Source organism: Paralichthys olivaceus, chromosome 11 (assembly GCF_024713975.1).
Source record: "Paralichthys olivaceus isolate ysfri-2021 chromosome 11, ASM2471397v2, whole genome shotgun sequence".
In the NCBI taxonomy this organism is placed as follows: Eukaryota; Metazoa; Chordata; class Actinopteri; order Pleuronectiformes; family Paralichthyidae; genus Paralichthys; species Paralichthys olivaceus.
This window is the reverse complement of record NC_091103.1, coordinates 22,707,609-22,731,825: the sequence shown is the minus strand read 5'-3', so window position 1 is coordinate 22,731,825 and position 24,217 is coordinate 22,707,609. Positions and strand designations below refer to the sequence as shown.

Here is a 24,217-nt window from a genome sequence, read left to right as displayed (position 1 = left end):
ATAACACACTGTGATGAGGTTCCGTGTTTTGATATTACCGCTCTGCTCCTTTATTCTTAGCCTCCTCAGGACAGTCATGTCTTTGCTGACACGTTCAGCGAAAGAATAGAGAGGAACAAGTTCAGGTGTTAAACTGTTAGATAGATAGAAAGATAGATAGATAGATGGATAGATACATAGATAGATAGATAGATAGATAGATAGATAGGTTGATAGATAGATAGGTTGATAAATAGAATGGTTGATAGATAGAAAGATAGAGTATTTGTCTCGTTTGAATCTTAAATTATGATAAATTCATATTTTACTCCAGCTCAACACGCAGTATTCACCACCATCACTGCTGCAGGATTGTTGCCTCCAAATTACATACGTCAGATACTGATTCGATGGTTACACTGTTACTGAGTACAACAATTACTCATAAAGAGCAGCACTGTAAGTCACAGACATTTATCGCATTGCAGTGAGAACAATAGAGTAATCAGGGATTAAACCACATTGCGGTGCGAGTGCAAAGAGAAGATTTTATTCAGCTCTGCAGGAACTTGACAAGTTCGACTAAGAATCAGCATTTATAGTTTAAATTACACTGGAGTGGTAGAAAGAAACAGAAGAAACTGTACAGTCCATCACAATTCACTTCAGTGAGAACACTTAGAATAAAAATGTGCTGAATAAAAGAAAAAGATAAATATGATAATTAAAGTATGGCCGTACCCCGAGGGGAAAACCCTTCAGGAGAGAACTGCCTTAACTTTTCTTAAATATCTTTAATTTATTCTCGTCCGTCCAGGAGAAGAGAAGTCACACCTGATGTCAAGCACTTTTTTTTATTTCCCATTATAATTTCAGGTTTCTCTTCACGTGGCTTTCATCAGACGCTCTGCAAACGTCCCTGCATGAATTAGAAATGTGGCTAATCATTTTTATTCATTATTAGTAAATGAGTTTTAAAATAGATCAATGAATCAAGCTCTAAAACGATTTTAAAATGTGAAATGTTAATGTCTCACCAGCAAAACCCAAATATAAACCAACACTCAGTTTAGTATGCGATTAAAAACATAACCAATTGGATGAACTCAATTAAATTGTGGGCAGGATTTACATCCAGTAAATATATGTAGCCCCAACTCAAAATAAGTACATCCATACAGTATGATTTAATAGTGTTTGTATAGTTCAGACTAGGTTCATTCATGCAATTTAATGTTACTGAGTTACATTGCAATGCTGAACTAAAATAATTGAATCAAACAAGTTTAATTCATGTTTTTTAGAACTCAACCTTATGGAATTGATTGGAAATTAAATAAGATAAAAATGAGACAAACTCTGTTTAAGGTGGTTTTATTGAAAAGATATAAAAACCCCGGGATACAGGACAGATTACATACAATGTTTAAACCAGGAAAACAAAGTGTAAATCATCAATATTTATTTTTTACACTTATACTTAATAATTCATGGATCTTAATGAAAGTAATAATGTAATAAATATTTACAAGTGTGTGAAATTTGGTGCATCCTGGTTAAATTGAAGGGCGTTGGGCCATGGCAAGGTTTTGTGTTCTTCTTCAAGTTGATTTTCTGCTGAATTAATGAAATAATCATTTCAGAACTATAGCACAATTAAATCCATTTGTATAATATTTCGATTATTCTATGATGGCTGAACATCATCATTCCCCAACATTCCTGAGCTCTGTTGACATTATTTTATTTCATTATTTTCTTGAGTCTTCAGATTTTCTGAAGCTGGCCCATTAGATATAAATCGAACCCGAGCACAGTGTTCTGGTTTTAACTGGAGAGTTGTAGGTGAAGCGGTGCTCTCGCCCAAATCTCCCTCAGTGTAAGGATTGTTAGTTCCTTTTGATTTGTCTTTGGCTGCCTGTCACCCAAACCCATTCCCTGAAATCACATCACTATAATGGTCTAATCAGTACTTAACGAGCCATGTTACATAAAATCAATGCACCCTTCCTTTCCTGAATGCAGAATATTTGGAGTAGCCGATGAAGGCTCATGGACGAGGGCAGGAGTTGCTGTCGATAACGGCGCCTCGGTCACTGGACAGGCAGGCCAGCTGAGAGCAAAGGATGCACTTGCCCTCTAAGTTCAGAGATCCTCCCAAGATCCAAGCTTTTACAGCAAAATCCTTTGTTTTGCTGACTAATCACGTATTGATTTTAACTAGTTGTTAAGCCCAAATAAGGTTGTCAGGCCACTGCCAAACAGCTCCTCCACCTGTAGAGGCTCCGGGAACACAGAGCCATGCATCTCCCATTAGGAATAGCTTTTGACTTCCCTTCTTGATTTATTAGGCTGGCATGTGGAGTGTAAACAGGATAACATTTCACTTCGGGGTGTTTGTCTTATAGCCGTGGAAGAGTTTTACACAGGCGGCAGAGTATGCTGCTTTCACCTTGTTCCATGCATCGCCTTGTGGTTTGTGTGGGCTGATTTGTAGGAACATAAATAGCCTCTGCTACATGCAACAGCATCAAGCATCTCTCCCACATGCAGGTCGTCACAGGATGTGTCAGAGCTGCCATAAAGGGAGGAAATTACAAAATTACAGTTATGGATATGAACACTGGGGGATATACCTCAACCACGCTGTTTTCTATTTTGTAGAAAGCCGTTTTTGGATGCAACATGAATTCAGTGTTTGCTCTGGACTCTCTGCAGCCGGTGAGCACCAGCCACCCTTAGAGCTGCAGAACGAACATAACAATGCCAGCTTGTTCCATTCGAGCAAATTAATAACGTACAGGAGGCAACTCAGGGGTAAATGAATAAATCTAGAGCTGGTGGAGATGAGGAAGGTGAATGGAAAGTCTCATGGAGCTACAGCACTACCCTGTGGAGGAGTTAGATATTGCACATGGTGATAGTGAAGAAAGGGAGAGCAGGTTTTATACACAATGAATTTAGGTGCATTTCAAAGCTTAAGGGTCCAGTTCTCTTCAATTCTTGCCTCCCTTCACTGGCTAAGATTCTTCTTACTCCCTCTGCTCCAAGTGATAATCTAAGATCTTGCCGATCATTTACTACTAGTTCCTATAAATCAAGGGTGGAAACTATGGGTGAAATTCCTCATTTGAGGACATTAGATTTAACATTGTACGGTTGTATCCGTGTCTTTTGAGGCCAGTTCTGTACATTCCAGATCTTTTGACGCAACATGTGCCTGGTCGTAACCTGAGGTCGTCGGCGATGGCCTTCTCTGTCAGGACTCTCACTCTTTGGAACAATCTCACTGAGGAGATCTGTTTCACAACCTCTTTTAAATCTCTCTTAAATAAACATTTTTGTTCATATGCTTTCTCCTAGTTTTGATCTTACTTGCTGTTTTCTTTTATAATTTTACACAGTTTTTAAAAAATCTTGTTTTCACTCTTTTCTTGTCCGTAACACTTTTTTATTTATCTGTGCTCTAATGCAGTTTGGTGTTCAAATTACTTTTATGTCATTCCCATTGTTTGCCTTCAATTTTTCATGTTTAACTTGTGACACAGCTTTAAACTGTGTTTTTAAGGTGCTATAATTGACATTCATTCTTTTTTTAAATTATTATTGCCTGGCTTTGATTAAAACACATTTTACTAGGAAAACCAGATTTATAACTGGTTTAAATATTTTTTAGATTAGTGCTATCAAAATAAAGTTTTATCATCATCAAGACTTCCTGGAATGGATGTTTTTGTGTATTTATTTATCTTCACTAATCCCTGTTGTAAATCAAATGTAGCTCTCTCATGATTGGTGGCTTCCACAGCTTTCACTGTCACCATGTTTAAACTTTGCTCCAAAGACACAGAAACATACGTGACCTCTGTAAAATTCACCCCCCATCATTTTTGTTGCACCCTTTCTCAATGAGTCAGAAAATAGAATTGTTCTGCTCCCCATTAAGATGTGACCATGTGCATAATTGCTCCATCCATGCTGAAGATAATTAATATCATTGACCCCGCTGACTCTTCAAATGCATCATGTTGGTTTTAATGATGATGTGTCACAAGCAGCCGGAGGTGGAGACACCCGGCTCTGTGTTTTGCTGGCAGGCCCAGACCAGGGGCTCCAAAGCTGACAGGCGAGACCAGGTGAATAATTGTCTATGGAATCTTATTACATCGTTGGCATGATCTGATTTACTCCGGCAGCAAATGGTGGGAATAAACCAAGTGTCGTTGTGGGTATTGAATTAACAAGGTTTATGTGCACATGGACTCCATGCTGACGGCAGATACCTCATGCAAGATTAAAGAGGATTTCCATGTGGTTGTGATAGCTGCTCTGCTTGCTTCATTAAACTATTGAATCACTCCACATGTGTTGCCCTTTCCTCTGGCTGTTTTACATTTCTGCCTGTTTGTAGGAAGGAGCCTGGTCTGTGGCCATTTGTATGAAATATTCTGCCCAGTGGACCCAGAGTAGATTTAGCATGCATTAGAAAATGTGTCACATTTTCCACAGTGTTTTCATACATACTCACTGCTGATAAATGCAGTGACTGGAACATTATAATTTTGAATTGTTTTACAAAGCGAGAGAGTAATATTTAAATTTTGGGTTTTTCCCTGCTGTATTTAACCACTAGTTAGATTCAGTCAAAAGGTAAAATCAGAGGTGACTAAAGTAAAGTACTGAAGTGATTTTATTAAAAGGCATACTGATCTTCTTTTGAAAATTATTACATATCCTTTTACTGAATATTTATCCAGCCAACATTTAATATTATAAAATGTATTTTTTATAAATTATTCATTGACAAAATAAAAAAACTTAAACTGCTGAGCTGCATCTGTTTTCAAACTAATTTTAATAAAACTACCTCTCAGCTAAAAGTAGATACTGAGTGTCAAAGAAACTACAATAATAACAATAACAACCATAACTACGACAACAACAATAATAATAATCATAGCAAAAATAATAACATGGTACTTCATTGATTAATTGTTCAATAAAAATAGCATTAATGCATTTATTTGTGAATGGGTGTATTCATCTATAGATACACTAAATTGCAAAGTAATTAACTATATGATGTTAAATGGGTTGTAAAAATAGGAATTAAATATTATATTATATATCATATTATATTATATTATAAATAAATATTCCCCCACAGGGAAAGCTAAATGCAGAAGATAAATGACATCAAATAGTAAATATGAAAAGGACAAGCAACAGGGAAATAGGAATTCACATTAAAATCAAATTGTCTTTTTACCTGCCTGAAATAAAACATATTCTTTAATAAATATGTAATCTAGTTTTAAAATTCTCCTCTCAATCTTCATTTTCAAAAATATTTCAAAATGAATATAGTTATTTATTAATTTAAATTATGGTTATTTATTCGTGGATCAATTCATTATTAATAATTATGTTATCCTCTTTTTAATGAACTATTAAAATATAAATCAGGAAACGCTTTGTATTTCTTTGTTTTTATTTTCTGAACATATGCAATATATTTTCCTTGACACGTGTGAGCTTCCATAGTTCCTGCTGTGACAAGACGAAATCTGATTGGTTCAGTACAAACCATGTGACAGAGGGGACCAATGGGGCGGGACCCAAACAGGAAGAGAAGTGACACAACGTGAAAGTCGCAGCGGAGCTAAACGCTGTAAATGTTAAAGAAAGTAGCTTTAAATACGTGTTTATCTTCTTCAGGCTGCCGCAGCATGGTGAGGCTTTAGTGTTGTTTCAATGTCGGGACCAGCAGCGGATTCTCACGATGTTTCAGGCCGCGGCTAAAACACTTTCTGCGGCTTCGACCGCTTCAGTTTCTCGGGGACTATCGTCAAGCTTTCGATATTATTGTGAGAAGACACTGCGAGTTTCTGAGGCTCTCTCAGGAGCTGAGCTGGGAACAGATGTTAAAGTCCAGGTGACGTCTTCTTTTATTAATCTGTTTATCTAACTGTCTGTCCATCTATCTATCTATCTATCTATCTATCTATCTATCTATCTATCTATCTATCTATCTATCTATCTATCTATCTATCCATCCATCTATCCATCCATCCATCCATCTATCTGTCAGCCTGACTATATGTTTATCTAAATGTCTTATCCATCTATCTATCTATCTATCTACCTATCTATCTGTCTATCTGTCTATCTATCCATCTATCTGTCAGCTTGTCTATATGTTTATCTTACTGTCCTATCTATCTGTCTGCCTGTCTGTCTGTCTGTTTATTGGTCTGTCTAACTAACTGTCTGTCTGTCTGTCTGTCTGTCTGTCTGTCTGTTTATTGGTCTGTCTGTCTGTCTGTCTAACTAACTGTCTGTCTGTCTGTCTGTCTGTCTAACTAACTTACTCTCTATCTATCTGTCTGTCTGTCTGTTTATTGCTCTGTCTGTCTGTCTGTCTGTTTATTGCTCTGTCTGTCTGTCTAACTAACTGTCTATCTGTCTGTCTGTCTGTCTGTCTGTCTAACTTACTCTCTATGTATCTGTCTGTCTGTCTGTTTATTGGTCTGTCTGTCTGTCTAACTAACTGTCTGTCTGTCTGTCTAACTTACTGTCTATCTATGTCTGTCTATCTGTCTGTCTCTCTGTCTGTTTATTGGTCTGTCTGTCTGTCTAACTTACTGTCTATCTATGTCTGTCTATCTGTCTGTCTCTCTGTCTGTTTATTGGTCTGTCTGTCTGTCTAACTAACTGTCTATCTATCTGTCTATCTGTCTGTCTGTCTAACTGTTTGTCTAACTAACAAATTAACTAACTAACTAATTAACTAACTAACTAACTAACTGTCTGTCTGTCTGTATTTCAAATGTATTTTATTTAAATTGCTTCCATGTCCTGTGAACCACTGACCAATGCTGAATTGTATTATTACCAGTTTCTATCACTGGCTCAGAGTCATATGACATTAAAGCTATTGAAAGTGTGTTTAAAAGAAATATTGATTGTGATATTGTGACAACAAACAAAGAGACTTTTAAAACTTAACAGACAGAAAAGATAGAAGAATTAGAGTGAAGAATGGATTCCACTTGGTATCAAGAAAGTGAAACTGTAAAGAGGCCGACTTCTACATGACAATGATTCAAAACACACCTCAAAGTCCAACAAGGAAAAGAAACTCAAGCTGGAGCTTTTGGAATTCACAGTTCCCAGACTTAAACACAGCTGAAAATCTGTGGGTACATCCCAAACATGCTGTATGTGCAGGGCAGTGATCTGCAGTTACAGTGAGTTTAAACCATTAAAGAATAGAAAGACACTGTAGCTGGTTACAAAAAGCATTTTCAAACTGTGACGTATATGTGAAAGCAGGTACATATTGTTTGCTGCAGGTAGTAAAGCACTGACAGCAGTGTCTCAACTATGTACATGTAACTCACGTTTTGTTTAGTGGGAAAGAATGAGAAGTTACATTTGTAAACATTCAAACAAAAAGAAGATGTTACTGAATAATGTTTTTTTATATCTCTGTTGTAGGGATGGGTTCGCTCTGTCAGACCCCAGAAGACAAATCTCTTTCTCCATGTGAATGATGGGAGCTCTTTGCAGTCGTTGCAGGTTGTTGCAGGTTCTGAGCTGAATGATCCGTAAGCACTTGATTTATTTCTACACATAGGAAGGATCCACTTATCACGTATGTAACATATCTGACTGTTTATAATTCCCCCTCATATTAAGGTTGTTGACATTTGGCAGCGCCGTTGAAGTCACAGGTATTCTTAAGAAAAGTCCACATCAGAAACAGCCAATTGAACTGGAGGCAGAGAAAATCCATGTTGTTGGAAAATGTAATCCACTGGTATGAAAATAATTTCCTCAAACATCCCACGTTCAAACTCACTTTATCAGCTTTAATTTAATCATCCAGTGAATGTAACTAAATACTGTTGCTTTGTCTTTCAGGATTTTCCTTTTAAAATCAAAGAGAGACACGACCTCGAGTATATTCGTCAGTTTCCTCATCTCAGGTGCAGAACAAATGCCTTTAGCTCCCTGTTGAGAATACGAAGTGAGGCCACTACAGCAATTCACTCATATTTCAAGGTCAGTGGAAGTGAAGAGATCAGTGGAAGAGTTATTATCTAAAGCAGAGCAGGAGCTTTTTCTATTTATTTATTTTTTGTTTCAGGAAAATGGCTTTGTGCAAATTCACACTCCAATCATCACCTCAAATGACTGTGAGGGGGCAGGGGAGCTATTTCAGGTTGAGGTGAGAACTCAAGATAAAGTGGAAGATGCTGTAAATGCAACAGAGGGATTCATGATATTGTTTGAAACTTCCCAGCCGTCAGGCCCAGATCACGACGAAGATCAGAACTTTTTCTCCGTCCCGGCCTTCCTGACCGTGTCCGGTCAGCTTCACTTGGAAGTGATGTCGGGGTGAGATTAAGTATAATAAATGTATTCCTGGTTATAATCTGCACAGCTTTTATTTTATGTTCTGCCCATAGACTGTTTATTAAGATGGACTTCAGCTGCAACATGCAAATTCACCACTAAATTCTACACACTGCACCTTTAATGAGTAACTTGTTATTTGGATTGTCTCCTGGTGGTTGGCTGCAGTATAGAGCCCCTTTTCCATTTGGTCAAAACACTATCACAGCTAACATCTTGCTCTAAACTGTAATGAGAGTGGACACGATCAACATTCACTCCCCGATTAAATGACTCTAAAGTAGACACAAGTTTCTAATGGCTCTGTCTCTGATTGACAGTGATGTAAATGAGACACAAGTGAGAGAGTGCCTCAGCTTCCGGTGCGCTTGTGACATTGAACATGACGCACGAGGAACAAAGAAGTCAAACTCCTCTACCGGCAATGGGAAAGGAGTTAATTGTCTTGTTTATGTGGATTACCCTTGTATAAAATATCTGCTTTTACCTTCTGTCTGTGTAAAAGAGGTGTCAGTTCGTAAAACTAAAATGTCCAAGTACTCATATATTTTTCTTGATGATAGTTTCTGTCATTGCAGTATATAATATCTTTGTGTCGATACTGTGTTGAATGTATCGCCCTTGATATCGCGGCTCCACACAAAGATCACTACTGAACAGACTCTGGCACCAAACGATATTTAAAGTACAAGACGGCAGCGCTCCAGTATCCAGGAAATTCATCCATCTTTATGTACAGTCTTCGGTTCTTCCTCAGAGACGCATGCACACACACTGGAGTGCCTTCGTAATTACGCCTTGTCACTCATACTTTTGCAGAGCTTTTTCTAGAGTCTACACATTTGGGCCAACGTTTCGTGCAGAGAACTCCCAGAGCAGGCGCCATCTGGCCGAGTTCTACATGGTGGAGGCGGAGGTCTCCTTCACACAGTCCTTAGAGGATCTCACCAAGGTACACTATGTCATTGACCTCAAAAACTGTTTTGCTCTGATATGGATTAGAGAAGCACAAAGAGGATTTTTTTTTTTTTAAACGTAGCTTTTGTGACTTTCGAAGCTGCCCTTGAGCACAGTTGCCCGGGAGAGCTTTAATTATTAAACTGGGTCCCCTCCTTAGGTCATGGAGGACATGTTCAGGTCTGCCACGGAGCATGTGCTGGCTCACTGTGCAGAGGATGTGGATTTGTTTCACAAGCATGTGACTCCTGGACACAGGGTGAGTGCTGGTGCTGAAGGACGATTATTTCGCTCGGGCACATAACCTGCCTCCTCATACCAACCAGTTCCAACATCACCTGACTTCATTATCGTTTCCACTCACATTGTTTTTCCTGTCACATCAATCAAAGGGCACAGTAGAGGCCATGACGAAGAGGAGATTCCCTGTGTAAGCCTCTGTTTTTGTAAACATCTTATATAAAAGAGTTCAGAATAAAGAGAAATGCTGAAGTCCTTGAATAAATGACACCATCTCAATTTCAGGATTACCTACAGTGAGGCCATAGACATCCTGAACGGCAGCTCTCAGAAATTTGTCTTCCCCACAAACGTAAGTCAGGATCCTTTCTTTCTTTTTTTTCTCCTTTCGCCGACTTCTACTGTATGTTTGCTACCAGCAGTCTCACTCCACTCTGACCTTAGCGCTTCTCTTCTGCAGTGGGGATGTGACCTTCAGACGGAACACGAGAAGTACCTGGTGAAACATTGCGGCAACACTCCAGTCTTTGTCACTGATTATCCTTATGACCTTAAGCCGTTTTATGCAAGAGACAACCTGGACCGTCCCAAGCACACCGTGAGACACTGTTAAAAAATGCTGAGCGAGTCAATAATGTACCTGCTCAGTTATTTCCTTGTAATGTCGCTGCTGTTCTGCATATCTGAGGTGACAGTGAGTGTTCTGTGTTTGCAGGCGGCCGCAGTTGACCTCCTTGTGCCAGGAGTGGGTGAGCTGTGTGGGGGCTCACTGAGAGAGGAGAGGCTGGATCTGCTGAGTGCTCGGCTGGAAGCGTAAGAACACATACTGTATATCAGCCCGTGCTAATATATTTAGAATACGGTTGTCAGCTTGTGCTAAGGGGCTAATCCTCAGAGTGGCATTCTGGGCCGGCTGCTACATTATAGTGTGGTGTATTTAAATATTGCATTGGCTGGTTAAAGTAAACATGGTTTGTACACAACCATCCAATAACACACACAAAGACACAACAATCTTTTCTCCAGGTGGAGATGTTTTTGTCGGAAAACGTGTTTTAATCAATATTTAAAAAATCCAAATCCAAGCCAAATGTGTACAGCATCCGTTCTCAATGTAGGTTCAAAGAGAAAATCTACAAAGTCAGTTAATGTTAGCTCGATTATCGATGATACATGAAAATGATGCTCGGGAAGATTTATAGCTCCTGAGTTTATGTTAATTAATTATCGTTCTTTTCCAGGGTTGGTTTAGAAGACACCTACAGCTGGTAAAAAAAAATTATTATACTAATATTGACATGAACAGCATTTAAAAAGCATCATCCTTACAGACCAGCAGAGTTCTAATGCTGTTTTCTTTATTTGCAGGTATCTGGATTTGAGGCGTTTCGGCTCGGTCCCTCATGGCGGCTTCGGGCTCGGGTTTGAGAGATTTTTACAATGTATCCTCGGTGTCGACAACATTAAAGACGTAGTTCCTTTCCCTAGATTTTCCCATTCCTGTCCTCTATAAAACTACTGTTCGACGAGTAAATACTTTTTTAAGTGTGTAAAGTCTGTTTTTACCGTGTGGTAAACCTTAAATAAATATGATATTTAACACTGTACAGTGTTTAGGTTTTTTGTGTGTGAATATGAAAATATATGTGCAACTGTTGTTTGAATTGAGTGATAAGTTATGAGTTGTTTTTTTTTCAAATTGAAGTTTCCAATTGTGTTAAAAATAAATCATCAATCAACGTTTTTTTTTTTTAAGTTGGTTCAACAATGTGCTCTATTCACAAGGCCTAAACATCATCTCTGTCAAAAAGCATTCATCTTATTATGCTTTAATGTTTTTTAAGAGTTTAGTTACATCAAGTTGGTTTCAAGATGGAAATCAGTGGATCTCTTTAATTATAATAAGTGTCAAATTATTATTTCTTTCACGTTTGAGACTGATTTTTGCACCTTATTTAAGGTTGTGGTTTTAAACTCAGAAAATGGCAAAACATTTTACATATCTGAGTAAGAACATTAAACCTGATTAATAACAACTCAACACCATGCTTGGACAATGCATCACTACTACTACTACTATAATCTACTGATTGCTCTATATTGAACATTTGTCATATTGCTATTTGATAAAAGTTCTATTGTTATCGTTTTATCAACCAGCCCTAAACTCTTTTACCTTTTCAACCTGCATATTTTATTATTTTAGGTCGATGTTGGTTTTCAGAGACACTGTCTGTTCCTTTCCACCAGATGGTGCCTTCTCCCCCTTGTGCCATGCAGTTGAAAAATCATGACCCCTTTACTCATTCCAGCTGTTGGCTATTGATTTAATATTAATTTTCAAACAACAGAAAAAATATGAATAAATAACCTCTGTTAATTATGGTTGATGTAATTGAGTCTAGGATTTGGCAAAGCCTTCAGCACATGTTTGTTTTAATTGTTTGAAATCAGATCAGGTGTAAGTATTGGAAAATGAAACAGAATCACGTTAACAACAGTTCTGTGTTGCTGCTGACGAACATCAGCCTCTAAATCCACCGATCCCTCCATTATTCAAACTCTCGGAGCTACTTTGTGACGCGCACTCCATCCTGTTCTTCCAACCGCGGCCCATCCCTCTTTCTTTGCTCCGTGGGCGTGGTGTGAGTTGGGAAAACAAACTGCAGACACCCTGTGATACTTCCTCACCCCGCATCAGTTGAGTTTGGCCCACGGCTCCTCGTCAGCTGGCCGTGCGTAATTCTCCAAGCGTCTCCGTGCGCTTTTCTCTTCGGGCGGGGATTTTTACGCGCAGTACCACCAGGAGCGTCTGGTTCTACATCTCCCACCAGCAACACGCGATTGTTTCCTTTCTCCTTTTTTTTGTCTGTGTCTAAATCAAATGGGGGGAGCAGGCTGCATCAGAGGGAGCCGGACGCCGACAGCAGCAGCACTTTGAACGGACTCAAACCTCCAGGAGGAGCCGACATGTACTGAGACACGCAGTTGTAGCGCAAGAGGAAACGCCAGATTGTGAGAAAACATGAGCGGCGGGGAGATCATCTTCCAGGGCTGGCTGAGGAAGTCACCGCCGGAGAAAAAGCTGCGGAGATATGTGAGTGAATTGCACTTTCGCTTTGTTTGTTTACGAGTGTGTGTATCTGCTGCAAAGGTTGGAGGTGTGACCCAGTTTGTCTGAAGGTTTTCTGCTTTTCAACCAGGTGTCATGATGTTCAAAGTCCAGATGTGGCAGGTGCATCCCACTCACATCTGACCTCCTCTCTTATTGATGGAGGGAACTTCACATTGTGCTCAGCCACAATAACAGCCTGAATCATTTTTTTTGTAAAACTACAAATCCATGTTTGTGAATTGAAAATGCAGTTTGCCACATTTCACCCACTTTTAGGAGGGGGGGTCCTATGTTCCCCAGTCCTCCATCATGTCGATAGGCCTGTATTGTACCCAGCAGCTGCCTTTACCTTTGTCTACATCGCACCCAGACACACTCAAACTGCCATTTTTGCTTTATCCCATCAACATGAGGTAATGTCTAATCAAGCGTTGGTTGGTGTGACCAGTTTTCTAACGTCCCAACAATAGTGATAACTGCAGCAGCACTTGAGTGCCTGGATAAAGCTTCACATAAGCCAAAGCTGCTCCTCTCTCCGGGAGCCGGGCAGCCTGCAAATCAGATAATAGGATTTATGGAGGCAGATACAACCATGAGACAATCTCCTGTAAATACAGCTGTCCACTGTTTATGCGTGGTGTTACATTACCAGGCCTCTCCATGTTCCTACTAGCTGACTTTGCCATGATGTCATCTCTTGTGTTTCATCTGGAAATCCATCCTTGAATGCCTTGAAATACTGTAACCCCCCCCACCCCCCGCTTTTGTCCTGTCATTTCCTCATTGTCTTCCACTTAAAGCTGGTTAATGTTTACATAGAGAGACCACCGTGGTCAGTATGGAACAGCAGCTGCAGTGGTGCAGGGGGGGAAAAACTTGCTTTTGTTCATAGCACTACTGTATAAACAACAGGAGAGTGAGAGAGAGAGAGAGAGAGAGAGAGAGACCCTATCACCAGGCATAATGGAGCTATAACATAATGGCCTTCCTCAGGCAAGAGAGCAGGGAGCAGCTCTCAGCTCTTCTCGACCTGCTTCTCACCCTGAGCAATAACCTATAAACAACCACACACCCTCACTCATGCAGGGCCAGAAAACAGTGTCATGAGATGGAGTGTCCACAACAGGCAGACTTGTGAATGCGATAATCTGTCCATCTGAAATTCCTTCCACTTAAAGTCAGGCTGCGGACAATCGGGGCCATTTACTCGGCAGATTTGCTGTCATCTGACATAGTTGGCGTCCTAATGCAGAAGGATATTTTCAGATACTACTCTCACATACTTGCAGACATTCCAGCCTGAAGGTGTACTGTGTTCCTCAATAAACACGGCTGCGAGTTTTGATCGGTCATTACGTTGGAATGAGCTGACGAGGTGTAAGGCGCGCATTGTTTTGGAGCTGCAACAACAGTCCTTGCTGTTTTAGGAGATTATTTGCAACAATGGAAAGCTGTTTTTAAATCCTTAACAACAAATTCTCTGTCAATTTTCCACCGCCTCCTAACACAGAGTCTTTCCCAAGCCAGTTAATCAGTAGTTGTATCGTTGTATTCTTTCCACGGTAGGTTGTCTGAACATGTGGCATGGCTGCTCACGTTGAACGTGTAGTAGAACCCAGGCTGGGGAGAGAGTGAAAACTGGTACTACCACCGCAGCTCAGCCATGCAAATCATATGCAAAGTCAGGGAGCACAAACACTTATGGCAGTTGAAGCCGGGACGTCAACAGCTGGTGACGACAGGAGACAACATGTTCACGCTCATAGTAACAAGCATGACCTGTCCTGGTTAAATGTTTACCGTTTATAAATGCGATTAACTTGAGTGACTCACTTGTTCTGCAGCAGCTCAAACACATGATGAACATAAACCTTCTGTGCCTCCCCCTTCTCCCCTTCCCAGCCTCCCTCCCACCCACCCACCCACTCAGCCAACCCCTTAACATGTGATAGCACCACTATGTGTTGCTCTCTGGAGCTCCCCAAGGAAAACAGTCGCGCACCGGTTGTCTCAGAGCAGATAAAGTGAATCACACGGCAGGAGTTTGGTTCTTTTCCTCGCGGGGGCTGATCGAGGCTCCAGAGGTGGGCATGTGTTTTAAGGATAGGTGGGAGGGGTCTAGCGTGGTCGCTGTTTTTTTTGAACAGCAGCCAGAATAAGCACAGGGAACATGAAAACAACTGAGTAATCCAGCACTTAGCCAGAGCCTCTTGCACAGATCTGTTAAAGTTGTTTTTACTCATCATTCATCATCCGTCAGGGGGTCAGAACTCATACTTCATCCTGTCTGCTGCATCATCTAGAGTCTGATCAATATTCTTTATGTCATATATAAGGTTGTTGGTCCATTTAAAGTGGAGATGAGAGGTTTTACTGTGTTTACGTCCGTCTGTCTGTCTGTTGGGAGAATTATTTGAAAACAACAGGACAGATTAGTTTGAAACTTGGTGGAAGGATGCATGTGGGTCGGGAGATTACAGTTTGGTGGTAATCAGAATCGGGGAAGATCCAGGAATTTTCTTTCACTTTCTTTAACATCGCAAGTTGTAGCATTTTTTAAACATTTTTCCGAGAATAATTTGTGGATCTTGATGAAAGAAATATAAGGTATTTTAAGAGGACTGATATCTGAAGCTTGTTGGGCCTTGGCGGAGCTTTGTGCCATCTGAGTGTCATTCTAGTTGTTTCTATTCACCTGTTTCAGGGCAGGGGATGACACATGGAAATTAGAAACTTGCTAAATTTGGTGCAAAGTGTTTGAGACTTGAATTTTAATACATAAAGGAACTAGAAATTAAAGTTAAGTTATAACTTAGGAGGTGAGGAAACTGAGCCAGTTACACCTCTGATGACTTCCAGTATTGATATATGCTTAGTCATAAGCCATCTACGTGAGTCATGCACGTATGAAGCATTATAAATCATACAAGTGACGTGTCACGCTACCAACAACTTAATGCCTGTTCTTCAGCTCGGGATCAGGCTACTGTCGGCTTTGAACCCTCCTATTTGTCCAGCGTTGTATCTGACAACACAAAACGTGTCTGTTCACATACAGTAGAGCTTTGCCACATTCCAGACGGATCATATCGGCAAGGTGATAGCTGCTGCTTCATGCTTTGCCATCTCGCCCCTGTGAGTGGAGGAGAGGAGTTTTTAAAGTAGGCATAGCCGCAGCAGTCTGTGTCCCACTGTCAGCTGCCGGGTCTGCTGATGTTTTGCAGAGGGGCTTTGGGAAGTCCTTGCCCTCAGAGGTCAACCGAGAACGCCTCCCAGTTCCTGCTTTGACAGACACCCGGCGCTCAGACAGTCATTTTCCTTGTTCCACTTTATCTGTGGAACCTCACATCGGCCTTTCCCCGAAGCTACAAAATGGGGGTGACGGCAGTATCAACATCAGATTAGTTTACTATCGTTAGACGTGCACTCAAAGGGAATCTTGTGATTGACTGTGATGATAGTCACTGTTGATTAAGTTTTAACTTCACTCTTAATAAAAGATTGTTCTTTACTGTAAATGTGTCAGAAAATTCTATATGTAAGATATGATATCGAAGATTCATTTTTATAAATTCAAAAAGTTGGATAAATGTACCTTGACCACCTTCTCAGTTTTCTTTTCAGAGAAGCACCAACAGTCTTTTTGACATTGATCGACACTAAAAGTCAAAGTTGTTTGTCACACAGTTATTCTTTTGTCCATCGTCTCACATTCAGTTCACTGTGAATGTCCCATGGTGGCCTCGTCGGAACCTGTGTCATAATATCCTGTCCTTTGCCATGAACTCTGGTCTGGCAGGTGTGTCTCTGTCCACAACTTAATTATTGCACCAATAGCAGATGCCAGACTTCCTTTGGATGGTACCTACAGGAAGTGTGGTGACAGAGTTCCCATGACAGGGAAAGATATTAAATTGATGTCTGCCAGTGTATAACTGCATTTCAATCTATCAAGACTCATTTCAGCTAAGCTTAAAATAATGTCGTTCACAAGGAAATTAGATCCCATTGATTTTTCTCTTTGTTCAATGCCTCTGCGCCATGCAGGGACAGCTGCTGCTGGAGGCTTTATGTTTTCGGGTTGTCTGTGTGGTCGTCTGCACATCTGTACGTCCTTCCATCCCATTCTCGATGTGTCTAGAAGGCCTTGACGGAATATCTTTAAAATTTCAGTCAAAGTCTACTTCACTGTGACATCATACTGTTATTTTTCTCAGCAGAAGTAAAGAATGGCCATTCTACATGTTTGGTCAGTTTCCGAATCGGTGACACTAATCATGGGTTTTCATCTTGAAAATGTAAGTTTAGCTTCCGTGTCTCAGTCTGTAGCTTCTTTGTAGAAACATCCATATTTGAAGATTTGTTTGTTATCAGGTCTACAACTGTGTTTTATCAGAATCACCGTTATTGACCAAGTTTATGGACGCATACGAATACAAATGAGGGGGCCGGTACCAAAATTAGAGAATAAAACATTTTCAATACAGATATATCGGTTGATATATATACTGCATATTAGAAAATAAACATTTTCCAAGGAGTCCTTAGATGTCGTTATCAAACCCTTGTGATAATAAAATGTAATTTGGGCTTGGTAAAATACAAATACAACCAAATATATAGAACTTGAATATATATATATTTATTGAACATAAATCTTTTTAAATATAACAATATTACGTAAAACACATGAATGGTTATCTTTTCTACATTGATTATTATGTACAATAAAAAATTTTCATAGTGGCACATTTTGACAAATATAAACACTGATATGTCTTTAAAAGGCTCATACCAGCTAATAGTACTTCAAATATATATACGATTAATAAAATAATAAATTAAATAAATAAGTCGATAAAGATTATAATATCATAGGAGTCTGGATGTAAATTGCAACTTAACTGATGTACAACCACAAAGAGGTACTTATTTTCTGGATTCTCACCAATGTTTTATTTAATGGTGCTTAAAATGTTTAAAAAGTGGTCAGACTCCAACAACTCAGACAGCTGACTTCAACTACTTCTCGTTTGTTCTGCTGATCCAGACATCATAGATGACAGTTACAGAAAAAATATATTGTCCTTGTGAGATAAACAAAGAGCTTTGGTATCTATGTGCTGTGGATTGTTTGGTTTGGATTGGTTTGTCTATAACAGCAAAATAAAATGGCCACTGATCACAGATGCTGCTTTGTCTGGTGTGATAAGTGTTTTCTGTTTTTTACATTAAGTAAAAAATGTTTCTGTAATGCTTATTATATCCAAACATGGAATCGCGTACAGGAATCCACATTCTAATCTAGCCACATGTCATATGACTGTCGCTGGATTGGCCCTCTGACGCAAATGGGCTCTGCCATGGTGACGTATGTCAGTAGAAAAGCCTTTCAGCGTCCTGCTAAATGCCAGTTCTGACATCTGAGGATTTAGGGGATGTACTTGCTTTGGTCCTGTGAGTGGCAACTGAGAAGGTTCAACGACAACCATCAAATTTTCTTTTATGGCATTTATTTACCCAGGGATGGTTGACTGAGCACACTTGCTCCTTTTGACCGACACCCTTCGTTACGCTCCAAACACCTGAGCGCCGAGACGGCAGATGGTGAGAGACAGAGGACTGCTACTCTCTCTCTCTCCTTCCAGGTCATTTCCACTCCTGTAGAGAATGAAATGATCATCGTGGTGGTCATTAAAGGATTTGAATTGTCCACTTGTTTTAATTGAATGTGAAAATAAACATACCAGACATATATGTAGGTTGCAATAAGCTTAACATGATAAGAAGAATTTGTTGTTACCTCAGTACAGTTCATATGTTGGTAATGATATTTATACATGTCCAGTAGCTTCAATTGTGGGCATCTACTCAAGTTCAAATTGGATTTGTCATATATTTAACACAGGGTCAACGACAAAATGGAAATTGTTGGATGGAAAGAACAGGTCACCTCAGCAATAAGAGCAATTTCATAGAAAAATATATTTAAAAAAAATCAAAATGGAATAGGTTAATGTGACTTACCTACATAAAACTAAATTTCGGTGTCATGAACTGTGTTCTACATATTGGTGTTTTGGTTTTAACACATTTTTTTTAACTAAAGTGGAAATAGACTGTAACTTTAACACTAGTAACTATAAATATACTAAGATTAGCGTGTGACATGTTGTGTTTCCACTTCTTGTAAAACACTGTCACTACTTACTGATAGTTTGTAGGAGTTAGAAATGTGAGGCTTCGAGTTGAAAACAGCCACAGTCACGCACAGAAGTAATTCATCATATGAGTGTTTACATACCATATTTTATTCATGACATCTTCAAAGCACTTTACAAGTGGGCATGAAGCTGATAAAAAAGAATCACATCTCAAAAACTAAAACATCTGTCCAGTGCTTATTATAGAAAGAAAGAAGGAAACAGGAAGTAGATAATCTGCTCTGTGTTGTAATATATCTGCTGTTATATAGATCTAAAGAATATATATATATATATATATATATATATATATATATATATATATATATATTCTTGCTTTGTGGTAAAAAATGCATCTGAACTAAAATTGAATGCGTTTGATACAATTTGTTTTTTAGTAATTTGCTGACAATTAAACATGCATGGGAAAATACATAACCTCCTCTAAGTGGTAATTAGATTATGTTTATTTTAACTTTGCTTCTACTTGGTATCAACACTGCTCAGCTTAGGGCTTTGTCTTCCTCTGAAGATCCAGACAGTGATGAGTCATTTCTATTCAGTTTAAGGAACTTTCCTTCAACTGAAACTCAGATAAGAATACACTTTGAGTAATGTACAAATATAAACGGAACTCAGTGAAACAACACAGGATGATGTTGACTGATGTGAGCAGAGACACTGATGCCCATCACTGACGTGTGCATTTGAAATCTCCACGTGACTTTTTAGCTGCACCCATTGGTGGTGTTAACCCCAGAAAATGGTAAAGGCACAAAATTTGACATTTTGTAATCTAGAAGTTATGATAAGGTTTAATTATGCATTTCTCCAATAATACGTTTAATCAGCTACGGTCATCGACGTGATTAGCTGAGCTTAATTTTTATTTCGACATTTTACTTTCAGTCAGAACCTTTTTTCGTGCCTTTGTTTTAGGTTGACCTGTGATGCTACTACAGGGCAACGATTGCAATGTGGAACGTTGTTGTTTTCCAACCTGCAGTTACCAAAGGAATTACATTTAAAGGAGAGCTGATACTTTATCAAGAAAGAAACAGTTATGCAAATAGAGGCCAGGCCAGTTTGGATATTCCAAGATTTGCAATTGCTAAAGTGAAGCAAAGGTGAACACTTACATTCAAGCCATTTCAAGACCTTGAAGTTATTTTCCTTCTTAAGGAAACTAGTTCGGATGTCTCATTTTTTGAATATCTCAGGAGAGAGATGCTGAGATAGAAATGATTGATTGGTCGTAACAAACCACTATTCTGGTGGTAAACATAGCGTTGGACAATAATAAACAATGAACACAAATATCAAGATTAAAATTAATTAATATCATTCAATATCGATAGTTATCAAAATAAATGTCACATTATTATTGTTATAACCTTTAGAACCTGATCCTGAGTGAGGTATAGTTTTAAACTCTTATGAGGTGAGAAGAAAGAACGAATATGAGAAATATATCAATATATATTCAGCCTTTGTTATATTGCTATTGTTGAAAATGTGTTAGTTTAGTTAAACTCCATTTTCCATATTGCAGCGATGAATTCAGATATCGGAGCGTTTAGATGTTACCTGACAAAACCTGCTGTATGTTATGTGTTCACAGTTCATTTCATACAGATGCAGCATCAGACTGTAATGGTGCACACAGCTGTGTGAGGAGAGATACCTCCGGTCCTCCATAGCCGCTGTGACGTGAGAGCTGGAGTGAAGGTGCAACAAATTACAGTGCTCAGGTCAACTTCTCCCCTTGAATGTAAATGTTTCTACTTTGTGGCCCCCGCCCCCCCCTTGTTTTGATCGTCGAGGTTTATCTGCCCTTGTGCATCTGAATCCACCTTGGACAGAATCGGAGGAGCTTCAAGCTCGGCATACACTCCGCACCCAGATGTGTATGAGCAGCAGCAGATGGCAGAGGCAGGGGAAGTGACACAAAGAGTTCTGATTAAATATAATGCTCCCCATTAGTCACACTGTCAGGGCGGGCTCACTCTAAAGAAGCTCAGCCTTTTGCTGATACCGCTACATGGCAAGAGATTACATGTTCCTCATGATGGAAGTGTTCGACTGCAAATTGGGGCTGATTATATTCACTGAGAGCTTTTGAGGGGTTGTTTTTGCAGGATATGCTGCGGATTTTGCAGATCGTTGCCCCCGTGAACGAGGGCTGGAGGCTCCAAATGCAGCTTTTCATCAGCATCGCACCTGTAGGATGGAGCTTTCCATCACGCTCATATGGTGGCATTGTGCACAGAATCATATTTGATGTAATGTCATTGAAGCTGAATCACATCAGGCTCTGTTGTAAATGGGTTTCACAGCTGACATCTTCGTAAACGTTTCAGAGGGGAAGCATGAGTGTTCCTGCGCTGGAGAGGACCCTGTGTGTCTCGGTGCCCCGTGGTTAATCTCCCACCTTTCTCTATAAACACACAAGAATTTACGGGCCTGTTTTGGTCTTATCTGCCTGCGTTATGTCTTGCAGCTGCCTGTTCCCTCAAGGTCAGTGTTTTGACTTTTGGGAAATATGAGCGGTTTGATTGAAATTGCAGCGTTTCTCTAATGCATCTGTTGGACTTAAACGCCTGTAGTTTCAGAAACACCTTTGCATGTTTACTTCTCTGGGCACACGGACGGCACTGAGCCTCGTCCAACCCTGGGAGCATCTGGATGTCTTCAGCACTTGAGACAGATAAACTGTGGGATTTGCTGAGAATACAAAATGGCCACACATTGTTGGCACGTGCACGGTCGCACGAGTCCTGTTTTGTTTGTGACCTGAAGTTTTTGGAAATGCTCCAGAAATGTGCATTATAAACTTTGTCCGGGGCAGCTGTCTGCTCAACGTCTTACTCAGAGTTGACATGTGGAGCGTTGTGTAAACTGTTAGACTTCCAAGATTCGTCTACATGCTCTCTCACGTCCATTTGTGGTTAATTTTAGCGCCCTGTTACATAAACTGCCGTGTCTCCCACAGAATTAACTTCTATTTTCTGCTGGAACTTTTGTACTGTAGATGAGGTGCTACAACGCAAATATTTCAATTGTTAGAACTTTGTGGCAAATTAAAACTATAATGGCTCTCAGTAGTATAGACTGTATAGACTTGCCATGCCCCCCCCCCCCCACAAAATTTCACACACTTTTAGTCCTTTTTTCATCAAAATGCATGAATTATTCCCACAAGTGCTTCTGTGCTGTGTAAAGTTCCAGGTGATTATTCTTCAGATGTAAACGGACATCATTCCCTCACTGGCTGAATCTCCCCATCTGTTCCCGTAATGTGGACTGACGTGTGACCCACTATTGATTAGAACTAGATAATCAGGGCTCTGTCATCATTGTCCATCCAGCTTTGTTTCCTCACCAGCACATTAACCAGAATCAGTGTCCGGGCAGGACGGCTCATACAATCGTGGCCATTATAGCTGGTCCCACCTTTTTAATTCATGCATCGCAAAGTGGATTCACTGCCGCTCTTTTTGCCAGGAGGAGTTTTCTGGGAAGATGAAATTCAAGCCTTTTTCATCCACCAGAAGGGACGAGAAGCGAAGTCACTGATGTGCTAAATATTCCTCTTTTGTTCTTCACTGACTCTGAGAAGTCTGAGAACAACAACCACATAGAATAGATGTGGGAGGGATGCTTTATTTTTGTCTTTATTTAGAGCAGCTTTTTACTCTTTTACAGTAATTCATAATACAGTTTCAATATATAACTTTCAAAGTGTTTTACATGAGAAATTCAAGAAAAAAATATTGTTTTTCTACAAATGCTGCCTTTGCTGTATAATATAAAATGAAATAATAATTGAAATCAAAAAAAGATCTGATCAAGGCACATTTTCATTTTATTTGGAGCTCACACCACTTTTCCTTCCTCCCTTCGGTCTCTTCATCCACAGTCCCATGCCTTAGAACACACTGGTTACTTTCCAATTCACCTTTTATCCCAATTAAGCGTTAATGGCCGAGCTCCAGTGTCTTATCACAAACACGAGGCGACACGTTGCCCGAGGCATCCAGTTCGTACGTAGTCAAACATTTGAAGTCATGAGGTAAATCGCTGTGCCGCAGCGCATGACCTTTACAAGAGCAGGTAATGCACAAGAAAGCGGTGTTTGTGCAGCTGTGAGTTGTGTGTACTGCAGCAGCAGGTAACGCAGAAGAGTCACAGACGACAACCTGCTGTCCCCTCCTCCCCTGCTTTAGTAGGAGCGGAGGTAAACAAAACTATTCCAGCCTTTTTACATGGATAACAAACATGTTTAGTTTGGATGTTTGCTCATGCACATTTAAAAACATGTTGACTGATGCTTATCAGTAGGCCTGTTGACACAGCCTACTACTACACACACACACACATACGCACACACCACGTATTGTTCTGTTGCCATAAAAGACACACCTTGGATAATTGTTTAGGCTGCAACCATCTTTACAGTGCATTAGAACAGAACAGTAATAAGTTGTGTTTAGTTGCATTAGATGTGTGCGAATACAGTTAATGGCTGCAGTGACTTATGAGCTGCGGTAGACGACACATACCAGACTCCTGTATCACTTTTATTTCTGTGAACTGAGCGCTTTTGTAAGAATTTGTTTGTTTTCCCACAGAATCATTGTTTTGCCGACAGACAGAAATAGAGCCAAAGCAGGTCCACTCTTCAACATGTGGAGAAACAAAGGAATCGGCCAGACAAACTAGTTTTGATCCTATTTTTAGACTCCAAAAAAGATTGTTTTGTAATGTTTTTATTGCCGGCCACCTAAAATAGATGCCAGGACTGGTGTGCTCCTTTGTAGCCAAACCAGTCCGTGTGTGTGTGTGTGTGTGTGTGTGTGTGTGTGTGTGTGTGTGTGTGTGTGTGTGCGTGTGTGTGCGTGTGTGCGTGTGTGTGTGTGTGTGTGTGTGTGTGTTTGTGTGTGTGTGTGTGCCGTCAGCACAAATGAGACAATGTTGGAACAAGGAATGATCAAGCTTATATGGGATGATTGAATAAGACTGAAGGGACTATATAAGCCGGGTTTTCATGATGTGGATGGCTGCACTTCTTTTTGTGCTTCAAGTGGGAGCAAGCAATCCATAAGTTTTGACACCCCTTAATGTTCTTTTGTTTTGTTTTTGCTTTTCACTTAGATTTGACCTTTATTTGACTTTTGTTTCCTCTGAGAAAATAATTCACATGGACTAAAGATCATGACGCCAAAATACCCAGAAGAAAAACACGTCCCATGTCCTTTGCAATATCTGTCTTTGATATCGTGTTAGCTGGGGATGTGATTAG

General features: G+C 39.8%; 2 protein-coding genes across 3 annotated transcripts in view; both read left to right on the top strand.

Annotated features, from left to right (window-relative positions):
* Positions 1–5,586: 5,586 nt before the first annotated feature.
* Positions 5,587–11,202, top strand: nars2 (asparaginyl-tRNA synthetase 2, mitochondrial). Its single transcript, XM_069534207.1, has 14 exons — positions 5,587–5,914; positions 7,480–7,589; positions 7,681–7,801; positions 7,906–8,046; positions 8,132–8,212; positions 8,288–8,382; positions 9,220–9,352; positions 9,518–9,616; positions 9,750–9,787; positions 9,883–9,949; positions 10,058–10,195; positions 10,313–10,410; positions 10,839–10,865; positions 10,966–11,202. The coding sequence occupies exons 1-14, from the start codon at positions 5,762–5,764 to the stop codon at positions 11,108–11,110; spliced, it is 1,446 nt and encodes a 481-aa protein (XP_069390308.1). The 5' UTR covers positions 5,587–5,761; the 3' UTR covers positions 11,111–11,202.
* Positions 11,203–11,344: 142 nt separating this feature from the next.
* The window catches only part of gab2 (GRB2-associated binding protein 2), a 37,547-nt gene continuing 24,674 nt past the window's right edge, over positions 11,345–24,217 (top strand). For both annotated transcript variants that reach the window (XM_069534204.1, XM_069534205.1), the window contains exon 1: positions 11,345–12,694. In XM_069534204.1, coding sequence (XP_069390305.1) covers positions 12,623–12,694 — 72 coding nt within the window. In that variant the 5' untranslated portion in view covers positions 11,345–12,622. The remainder of the gene's footprint in view (positions 12,695–24,217) is intronic.